The 11,557-nt window shown below is 29.5% G+C and overlaps 1 protein-coding gene across 1 annotated transcript; it reads left to right on the top strand.

Moving 5' to 3' along the window:
• Positions 1-7,485: 7,485 nt before the first annotated feature.
• LOC102596482 (ankyrin-1-like) lies at positions 7,486-10,186 on the top strand. The gene is made up of 2 exons (XM_006339138.2): positions 7,486-8,690; positions 9,421-10,186. Exons 1-2 carry the CDS (start codon positions 7,601-7,603, stop codon positions 9,954-9,956), a joined length of 1,626 nt encoding a protein of 541 aa, XP_006339200.1. The 5' UTR covers positions 7,486-7,600; the 3' UTR covers positions 9,957-10,186.
• The last annotated feature ends 1,371 nt before the right edge of the window (positions 10,187-11,557 follow it).

The following is an 11,557-nucleotide window of genomic DNA, read 5'->3' as shown; positions in this document are numbered from 1 at the left end:
CTTCTCATATCAATCACAAAGTCTTATTTATTTTGTAAATTAATTATTCAACATTTGAGTGAAGGCAACTTAGTTAATGATAATCAAGCTCATTGGTGTATGTAATTTCTTCCACATAGTAAATTAAAAGCAATAATATGGAGTATGGTAGGCATTTAAGAAGGTAGATATATGTAGGTTCATTTAAAGTCTTATCATATATATTTAAATATAATTAACCATTTGTCACTAAAACTATTAAAATTGTACTATATTATTATAATTATATAGCGATCAGGGTTTAAATTTTATGCACTAACATCAATTATTAATATTTTTGCACGATTATATCAAGTTATCTGTAATAACGAGTAAACTATATATAACAAACATGATCTGCTAAATTGGAAAATAAAGTAACATGTTTAAATTATACTACTCCCTCCGTTTCACAAAGAGTGGCCTAATTTGACTTGGTACGGAGTTTAAGAAAATAAAGAAGACTTTTGAATTTTGTAGCCCTAAATTAAAGTTATGTCAAATGTACAAAATTGCCCTTTAATCTTGTGGTCTTAAACATGCCACGTGGAAAGTTGAAAGTAAAATGTTACCAAAAAAGGAAAGGGGTCATTCTTTTTGAAACAGACTAAAAAGGAAAGGAGATCATTCTTTTTGAAACGGAGGGAGTATTAGTTATTATCTGTGTATATAACTTAAAATATCGTCATACTATTAATCACCAAATTCACATAATATTAATAATGACCGACGATAAGGATGTAGACTAATATAGAGTTATAAATAGCATTAAATAAGTTATGAATCAATTATGAGAGATGGGACTAGTAGTCAAAAATCATAAAATTATAGAGTTATTATTAATAATATAGCCCAATAATAGAGGTACTTAATTTCAAGTTCTAAAACATGAACTAAAAGAATTTATAACACGATACATAAGTATTTAAGAAATTAAACAAACAACAAGTTAAATCAATCTCTTCTAATTTTTTTAATTAAGATAGACGTACAGACAAGTTATAACTTAAACGTTAAAAAAAACTTGACTCTTTGAATACTTTCATCTATGAAACTCTCGATGCAACGTCGTGATTTTTTAGAAACAAAATTTATACAAGTCAAGTAGGAGATTCATGATAGAAGTAATATTCAAGAAAACTCAACTCGATAACTTTAAGAATACAATCAACATGATGAAAGGAGGGGTAACTAATTTTAAACTTTGAGCAAAAAAAATTTGATGATCACCCTTATAGATATCTAATAATGAAAATATCGATAATAGAAGGTGACAGACTAGAGATTGAAAGAGCGTATAACTTGGTAAGCAAAAGGTGGACATTATCAAACATTGACCTTAAAAAATATTTTAAAAAGTAACTATTTCTTTATTTTATAAATCACGATTCTTAAAACAAAAGAAATACTATATAATTTCACCTTTTAATTAAATTCAAATGTACAGATAGGGCACTAGGCTACATTAATTTATTTACTATTTTTTTTTTTGTGTGTGTGTGTGTGAACACTATAATTATTCTTCCCCTAATTTTGACTAATATCTAGATAGAGAAAACAACACATAATATAGTATTGGTATAGGCCCTCTCTTATTATTATTTTTAAAATGTTAGAAATTCAATTAATTAATAAAGAAGAATTTACATAAAAAAAAAAGGGGGGGAGGAAATAGTAAAAAAAAGAGAGAATAATGGTTGATAGAAAGAATCAATAATATGAAATGGGAAAAGTAAGTGTCACGAAATTCTTGTTATCTTTTTAGGGTAATAAAATGCTTTTATTTTAATTTCATGTAACTTTTAATTCCTTTTCACCAAAATTAACAAAAATGAAAGAGGGAAACATGTGATTTCTCTATATTATTTATGCCCTTTCTCTAAGGGTATATAGTTTGATTAATTTTTCATGTCTCATCGTGACCTTTAGAGACTTTAACATGTCAAATTAATAATGCATGCAACGTTGGAAGTTTTTTTTTATATGCACCGTCAGTATAAATATATCAGTTGACATAGCAAATTGAGAGTCATTTACCTTTTCATTAGATTTACTTAGCGTGAATTCAAATTATTAAACCAATAGACTGTGAAATAAAATCATCAAATTGGTCGAATTGAAAAACAAAATGTTGATACAAAAGGTATTCCATTATTAATTGTTCTAAATTAATTATGTTCCTGTCTTTTTTTAGTTTTCATTCGATATTCAATATTCGCTTTCGCTTTCAAGTATGACTATTTAGATTCGCGTCGAAAAGTTTTACGATAAGAGTGAAATACTCTAAATTAAAGGGGCTTCTATATACATGATTCGGAATCGTGATCAGACTTCTGAACCCTAAAGTATATTCTTTGTACCAGTAATTGCATACCATGAATTTCTTCATTCTATGGGTTGAGCTCAAAACCTCTTGATAAATAAAATGAAGAAATCTCACGTATCTCCTCATATCATTCTTTGGTGATATCTAACACGTTATCATCTAATATAATTTATGAAATATTTGTTATTTTTTACCAACTCATATACATTAATTCACGTAGGTGAAACTATATATTTTATTTTATTTTGCAATAAAACATAAATTACTTTATTTAGCATTATATGTCTTCCCAAAAATATGATTGATCTGCTGGCAAAATTGGCATGCATGTGATGTTAACAAATACACCTTTTGTAATATAATATTTGTTACCGCAATGAAATTAAATAAGGCAATAATTTGGTCAACATGTAATGTAATGGCCACCCTACAAACCCTACAAACATTTAAATACTTATACAACTCAATATAAAATTTATTAGGACACGTGTCAAACAAATAAGGCAGTACAAATGATAGAAATAAGAGGGGCAAATGCGGAGTTAAAATTTCAATTTTATGAATTTTAAATGTTAAAGTAATCAGACTTTAAGCGATAAAAACTTTTTTTTAATATTATTGAGTTCGATTGAATTTGTATACGAATTTTTAGCTCGAGCCGATGAGAGGGGACTACCTAAATTACACCATAGTGACCTACGTAAAAACGTGCTGAGGTTTCTTTTCTTAATTTAAAAAGTAGTCCAATTAAAGACCTCTTTATTTTCATTAATTATGCAATGAAGAGCATTTAATTACACACTAATTAATTTATCTACTGCCCCCTACACATTTATTTTAGTTGGATTTATTTATATGATGATTCGTAGCTAGTGTATAGGGGTTTAATTTGCTGGAACTTTCTGCTGTGAACAAATTTCGAGTTTGATGTGGCGTAGCCTAAAGTATAAATTCGTAAAATTTATTAGTCTAAGGTGTATAATACGTGTCATGGATTTTGATTTATGATAAATCTGGTGTTAAAGTTTCTTAACATAACGTTGAAATAAAGCTCCACGAAAACATTAATAAGTCTCCAAAGAAGAGTTGTATATGTGATGACTGATGATCATAATAGAAGACGAGCATAAATAAAAGCGAGTTAAGAGTGGACCAAAGCTTCTAAAGAGGCTCCGAATTTCACATTGGAAATGGAGGGGGAAATTGTGCCCTATATATGACAATGTACTAGCAAATCCAAATGCAATACATGTTCGATGCAATGTAATCAAAAGGAAAAATTTATAAAGTCTATTAGGTCAAAGCGAATAATACGTGTTATGAGATTTTGTTTGAGAAAAATATAAAATTTAAGATGGAATATCTTATGTATATATACAAGAAAGATAAATACAAGATTTAATTAAATTTTTTTTTTAATTTTCGTTCAACAAAATATTTTTCCAAACAATAGATCTTTGGGTTAGGATTTTATGGGCCAAACTTAAATGGGCCTTGGTACAACTATGGGCCAACTGACAGTTTGTTGGGCTGCAGAACAAGGCTAGATTGGGCCATTTTCATTCAACCTACAGTAGTTGGGTCATTTGCACTTTTGGCCTAATTTTTGTGTTGGTTTTTAATTTTTATCCCAGTGTAACAAATACTCTTTCCGTAGAGCATAAGTTTATATTTACGCACCATAATATATCACACGTTATATCCCGCATGACTTTTTCCCTTCAAAAACTTATGTCCACTAGCATATATTTGATTGCTAAAAGATAAAAATTTAAAGACCAGTTCATTTGAAGAGCAAAAGTTAAAAACCAACACATTTGAAAGGATGTTCGTGCAATTTCATCGCGGTAGTTCCAGTGAAATTTTTGCCCTTTTCGGTAAAACTATTTAGTAAATGACCCTTTTCAATTATGGTTCTTTTAGCTCACATTTAAATATTCTTTTTGAGAAAATTGAAGATCTTATCAAAGACATTAGATCACAGTCTAATTTTTCTTAAAATTGTTGAAAAGGTGAGCAAATATTAGACATGAATCTGACATTAACCGAATCGAAAGGGTATTTTCCCAAGGACGGTATTTGCATAACTTTTAAAAATAGGCTAAATAAGTTGCTTATAATAGAACAAAAAATCGATGGAATATTCTCTTATATAGTTGATTGTTTTATCTTCATGTTTTTTTTTCCTTTTTATTATTTTTTTCTCTAAGTTGGAATTGGTATTTTTACCATTTCTATAATTCTCTATCAAGACTAATTCTAACCAACTTTTTTAATTAAAAAATAACAATATTAAAGAAATATTTTGACTGATTATTGGTTCATTATGATGCATCTTTCAAATCACCTTTAGTTAATTCTATAATTAATTTTATCTCTAGTAGTGAATTTGGTGAAGAATCAATTCAAATGACCATTTTACAAGTGTTGTGTCATTGTTAAAAACATTAAGCTTGAAAAAGACTTTTACCAAATGTTTGGTGAATGTTTTAGAATAATTTCAGTTTGTAAAGTTTTAACAAAAGATAATGTAAACTTTATGAATAATCGTTTGGAAATCAACTTTTATTAAAATCAATCCAATTTGTTTCACACTTTTACCATGCATGAATAACCTACACCTTTTCTTTCTTTCTTTCTTTTTCCATCCGGTATCCGGTAACCGGTAACACCGAAAAGTTTTACAGTAAAACAGTTTCTAACAAAAACGACTTTATACCAGAGAGACTCAAACTCAAGACCTGATCTGGTTAAGAATTAAGGAATATTTATAGCTGACCTACTCTTTTGATATGACATAATTTGTGCTAGTTCCACATAATGATACATTTGGTTTAATACATGATAAAAAAAACGTGTTGAAAATCATTATTTATTTATTAAGCTTATATGTCTTGCCAAATGGTGTCAATACATAAATTATTTGTTTGAGTAGTACTTCCACCAATTACCGGGTTGTAATGGAATGTTTGAAATTTCTTCAATCAGAATGCATCACCTTCAGAAATAAGTTTTATGGTACACAAATTTGGATTAATCGAACTTCAATACAAGTATCGAATATCGAATAAAAAACTAAAAAAAATATAAACACTTCCTCCTATTCAAAATATTGTTTACTAAAATAACCCTTGTAATTAGTAACACGATTAAATTATTTTCTTAATAACGGTAAATTTCAAAACTTTAGCCGGCATTTACGTTGAGAGAATGAGGGGTGGGTTAAAATTTAAAGAGAATTCATCAAGCAATACTAATTACTCGTTCCATTTTATTTTAACTGTCGTTTTAACTTTTTGTACATCTATTAAAATAAAATACAACGTATAATTATTAAGCTATCTATGTTTATTAAATATTTTATAAATTGAGCAGTATAAGAACTACTTACTTTTTAATGTTAAAGATACATATGATTGAAAACAAATGTCAATCTTTAATTTCAAATTCTTATTGTGACAATTATTTTAGGCCAATTTTTTTAAAAAATTAAAATGATAGTTAAAATGAAACAGATGAGATAATTGGAAGAGGGGCCTCTAAGCATTGGATCCACCAATGAGTTTTCTTCAAAAAAAATTTGTTTCAACAAATGTCATGACATGGGTATTAGCTACAAGAAATATATACTAAATTATTATGAAAGCTTAGTTAAGATGGTCCAATAATGCACAACTCCAAAGAGACAAGCAAATCTTAGAACACACACTCTAAGTAATTCCTCCGTCTCAAATTATTTGTGTTTGATATGAAGAATAATACGTTCCTCCAATTTTAGTGATATTATATCTTAAGACATAAATGAGAATAATATAGTTACGATAATAAACTCTTTTAATTAATATTTTCTTAAGGACCTAAATAATTTGTGACAAAAGGAATATTTTCATTAGTTGTTCAACATTATATTATTTGCTTTGTTCTATGTGGAATTAACTTTTCCAATGAGAGAATCCTAGAAAGAATAAAGTATAAACTATATATTTACTTTGTTCTATTTCTTAATCTTTTCCTTTGTCGAATATGAAAAATATAAAATACCTTGTTCAATCTTGAACAAGTTATTTATAATAATACTACTAATTAAATTATTTGTTTTCACTTAACTTGTTTTAAAAAAATTAAAGCTAAGCAACACTATTAAAAAAACATGATTTTTCACAGATGTTCTTAGAAAGTAAAAAGAAGAAAAATTAACTTAAATACCCGTTCACCTAACTGATTAAACTAAAAATAGAAGATAGATATATAATATAAGTATAATTCATGTATAAAATGTGTATAATTGTGTATAACGAGTTAATAATTTAACTATAGCGGCTAAAATAGTAAAGAATAAATCTGTCTAACGATTTGTATAAGGATCACATAAAAAATTGGCTTCTCACTAAGATATTATCAAGAAAAATTTATCGATAATAATTGTGACAAACTAATTTTCAACGAAGTCAAAATTTTCAATTTTTTTAAGTAGTGCAAGAAGCAAAAACATCCAAGATACATTTGAACCTTAAACTCTTCCATTTTTACTACTTTATGTAATTCTTTTCCTTCTATAAAATCACAGAAAAAAATAAATTATAAAATCTACTCCCAAATGTACAAAACTAGCATATTTATTCATGAAACAATGCCATTTAAATATAAAGTAATTCAATAAACTAATAAAGATGTTGTTTACCTTGTGCTACAAAATGCTTTGGTCTATGCCAAAAAGAAAACGACTTCTATAAAAATAAATAAAAAATAAAAAATATTCTTTTAGAATCTTTTGATCCCTCTTCATTTTCTTTGTGAATTTTTTGCGGAAATAGTTTTTCTACCTGAGGTAGGATTAAGGTCTGCGTACACTATATTCTTTCAATATTTCACTTATGAGATTTTACTGAATATATTACGTATAGTTGTTTGATTAAAAAAAAAAGGGAATATTTGGGTAAACCTCCCTAGGAGTTTTCTTTTTTTGTCTTATAAAAAATCAACTATACAACTATTTCCAAATATTAAAATTTACAAAGTCAGACACCAAAAAGAACAAGTCTATCATTGTACTTAACACCAACAAATGGCATAACCTCTTTAATTTATAGCCGGCAACTTTAATTATTCTTCCTCTTATAATATTTATACTTCACTCCTCACTAATCCATCAAATTCCTTTTTTTCCCTTCTCCAAATTCCATGAAGGAACAAGGAAACCTATGTTCTTATCGGACGTGATCATTTCTAATCTTGTCTAAAGTTATATTATCGAAGATGGATAGACTATTAACTCTAGAGCCATCTAACGTGGTTACAATACGACTTGAACCAGGTCAGAAGTGTTCAGGTGAGTTAACCCTACGAAACGTCATGTACACCATGCCAGTTGCGTTTCGTCTGCAGCCAGTAAACAAGACACGTTACACGATCCGTCCTCAATCGGGGATCATCTCTCCTCTAACAACAATCACTTTGGAGATAATTTACCATCTCCCTCCAAACACAACTCTACCAAACACTTTCCCTCACTCTGATGACTCATTCCTCTTGCATAGTGTTGTGGCCCCAGGAGCAGCTATTAACAATAAGGCCACTTCTCCCACTTTATTAGATATGGTCCCAATTGATTGGTTCACTACAAAGAAAAAACAAGTTTTCATAGATAGTGCTATAAAAGTAATGTTTATTGGTTCACCTGTTTTGTGCTATCTTGTTAAAAAAGGCTATATGGATGAAATTAGAGAGGTTTTAGAAAAAAGTGACTATAATTGCAAACCTGCTGACTCAGTTGACTTTGAAGGTCAAACATTACTACATTTGGCTATTTCACAAAGTAGGGCTGATTTAGTCCAATTGTTACTTGAATTTGGGCCTAACATTGAGGCCCATAGTAGATCATGTTCAAGCCCATTAGAAGCAGCAGCAGCATTAGGAGAGTCTTTAATTGTTGAACTTTTATTAGCAAAAAAGGCTAAAACTGAAAGAACAGAGTACTCTGCTTCAGGCCCAATACATCTTGCTGCTGGAAATGGCCATTTGGAAGTACTAAAACTACTCTTACTCAATGGAGCTAATGTGAATGCACTAACGAAAGACGGTAACACGGCCTTGCATATCGCGGTGGAGGAAGGTAGACGAGATTGTGTTCGTGTTTTATTGGCTAATGGCGCGAGAGCTGATGAGCGAAACGAGGGGAATTGTGATACACCTTTGCATATTGCTGCTGGATTAGGTGATGAACATATGGTACGTGTTTTAATTCAAAAAGGTACAGAGAAAAATGTACGTAACAAGTATGGGAAAACTGCTTATGATGTTGCTGCTGAACATGGACATAACAAGCTTTTCGATGCTCTACGTTTAGGTATGGATTTAGTATTTGAATATTATGAGTTCGAGTTCAAAATTCTACTATATTATGTGTGCTTCATTAGTGAACTTTTTAGCATATATACAGTATGATACAAAGTTCGAACGAAAATTATTGAGTTGGATGAACTCGTAACCCCTTAACTACATCTATCCTCTATATAGGCACACTATTACTATGTATTTTAACATATTGTAACATGTTACTTGCCTTAATTTTTTCAGTGTTACTAATCTCACTCGTCATATATTGGTAAATTTGTTAACTCTAAAACAATAACATATCTAGTATAATTTTATAAGTGTGGTCTGTAGAGGATAGGATATACGCAAACTTTATCCTACTTTTTATGGGGGTGGGACAATTGTTTGTGATAGACCCTCGTTTCAAAAGAACATCTATACAATTTAGTGTAGAAAAGTTAAACACTATTAAATAACCTGAAAAATAACCACATGTAATCCCCCGTAAAAACAAATGCATTAGTAACTTGAAAAATAAGACAAATTACCTGCTACAATATGTTAAAATATATTGATAGTATAAAAATTCTTTACACCGTCCGATCGATGTATATAAGTTCGATCCATGACAAGTTAATTACTTTTATATAAAACTTATTTTACAACTTAACTTCACTTATGTTCTCCTCCACTATAGGACTAAAGAAACCTATATGACTAATTTTGCCTCCTGACTCTAAATCTTGAATTCGTCTTGATAGGTGACAGCCTATGTGTAGCGGCTCGAAAAGGAGAGGTAAGAACCATCCAACGTCTCCTCGAAAACGGAGCCAGCATCAACGGACGTGACCAACATGGTTGGACCGCGTTGCACCGGGCTAGTTTCAAAGGACGAATAGAAGTTGTAAAAGCATTAATAGAAAATGGAATTGATATAAATGCAAAAGATGAAGATGGATATAGTGCATTACATTGTGCTGTTGAATCTGGACATGTTGATGTAGCTGAACTACTAGTTAAAAAAGGTGCAGACATTGATTCAAGGACTAGTAAAGGTGTTACTCCATTACGTATCGCGGAATCGTTGAAATATTCGGGGTTGACTAGGGTAATCATGCAAGGTAACGGAGCGAAAGAACAAGTAGGGGCAAAATTGGAAATGAATTTCGCGAAATCGTATGGTAAAATGGCTAAAGATGTCGAAATTATTGGGAGTGTGAAGAAAAGAAGTCATGTTAATAAATCGTCAAGAGTTCGGAGGAGTAGCATTGATAGAACTGTTCCATTAGCCTGTTGATCTATTTGGTGCACTATACTCTTTTTGCGTGTCAGAGTGATCGATCACCATACGATATGGTAAGTGAGAATTTCCTAAAAGAATTTAGGATTTGTCAAATTATCAAGAGTTCAAAAGAATAGCTTTGATAGAACTGTTCCATTGGATTGTTGATCGAGTGATTAATATAGATCTTATGGAAAAACAACTCGATGCATTAAACTTTATCTTATAATTAAGTGTATGATGTGTCTAGGATTCATCGAGTCATCAATGGTAAATTGTTGTGTTAGGTTTAAAATAATTGTAATTGTTCTATTCCAACAAATTATCTTCCACTTAGCTAATTTTTCTTGTATTGTTGTTGTACCTTTAAGACTGTGTTTGTTGTGGAGGAAAATATTTTTATATAAATATTTTCTAATTTTCTTATGTATATTTTTAAAAAAAATATTTTCTTTGGATAAACATGTTCCTTAAGAATCAGAAAAATGACATTTTTAATAGAAATAGAAAAAATAAATTACATAAAGTGATATTAATTTTACATGGTTAAAAATTACACTTTGTAACTAAGTAAAAATAGTTGTGGGTATATATATACCCACAACTATGACTCCGTTATTGATCGTTTCTTCCGATCCCCCCACCCAACCCAACTCTGCAACATCGCGCTCTCTCTCATAATATTTATCTGAATTATATATAATTGCTTCTAAATAATATTTTTCTAAACTTACCAACCACAAAAAAAATTAACCACTTATCTTACATCAATATTTTCCTTTCATACCAAATACACCCTAACTAAATGTAACCAACATTTGTTAGATTACCAAAAATTGACATTTTATTATTATATGTGTATATATATTAATCACTAAAGTGACGTGTCATATTCCACTTGCTTTGAATATAATATAAACCACGTATTTTTACCAACCAACTAATTATAATGTCCCACACTCAACCCATCCAGCAAATTGTCTCTTCTCAACAACCACACAACAGAAATTGGAGATTCCAAATATTTTTCACTTTATTCAAAATTTATAAAGTTAAAATGAGATTATATTGTATTGCGAAAGATAGAAGATAGTGTTTTACTTTGAAATTTATGAATACAGAGTTACGTTGGCAAAAAGGTTTGAAACACTTTTTCGAATTTACTATCCAGAATATTTTATAATCAGATATCAATTTAAAAATAAAGTGAAATAAAAAAATTTTAAGCCTGTTTGGATTACTTATAAGCCAAAAGCCATAAGTTAGGATTTCTAACTTATGGCTTTTGACTTATTTTTGTTATTTTGGCTTTAAAATAAGTGTTTATAAGCACTTTTTAACTTTACTCAAACACTTCAAATTAAAACTGCTTAAAAGTTATTTTAGCTTAAAAACACCTAAAATAAGTCAATTCAAACGGGCACTAATTTTCATGGTCAAACAGACTTTTTAAGTTTCATTTGTAAACTCAAACTGTATATACTTCACTTTCATTTGACTCTCCATCCATTTATGCTTTACTTTGTGAACAGAATTTTGAATACAAAAACATATAATATATGTTTTATCATTTCACCAACCTCACCAACCCCTCAAATTAAAAGGGAAAGAAAAAA

Source organism: Solanum tuberosum, unplaced genomic scaffold, assembly GCF_000226075.1.
Source record: "Solanum tuberosum cultivar DM 1-3 516 R44 unplaced genomic scaffold, SolTub_3.0 scf00008, whole genome shotgun sequence".
Lineage (NCBI taxonomy): Eukaryota > Viridiplantae > Streptophyta > Magnoliopsida > Solanales > Solanaceae > Solanum > Solanum tuberosum.
Note: the sequence above shows the minus strand (reverse complement) of the source record. Positions and strands in the feature narration are given on the sequence as shown.

Coding starts and splice junctions, on each gene's coding strand:
- LOC102596482 (XM_006339138.2), top strand. CDS start 7,601: ATGGATAGACTATTAACTCTAGAGCCATCTAACGTGGTTACAATACGA. Junction 8,691..9,420: donor TTTCGATGCTCTACGTTTAG/GTATGGATTTAG, acceptor TCGTCTTGATAG/GTGACAGCCTATGTGTAGCG.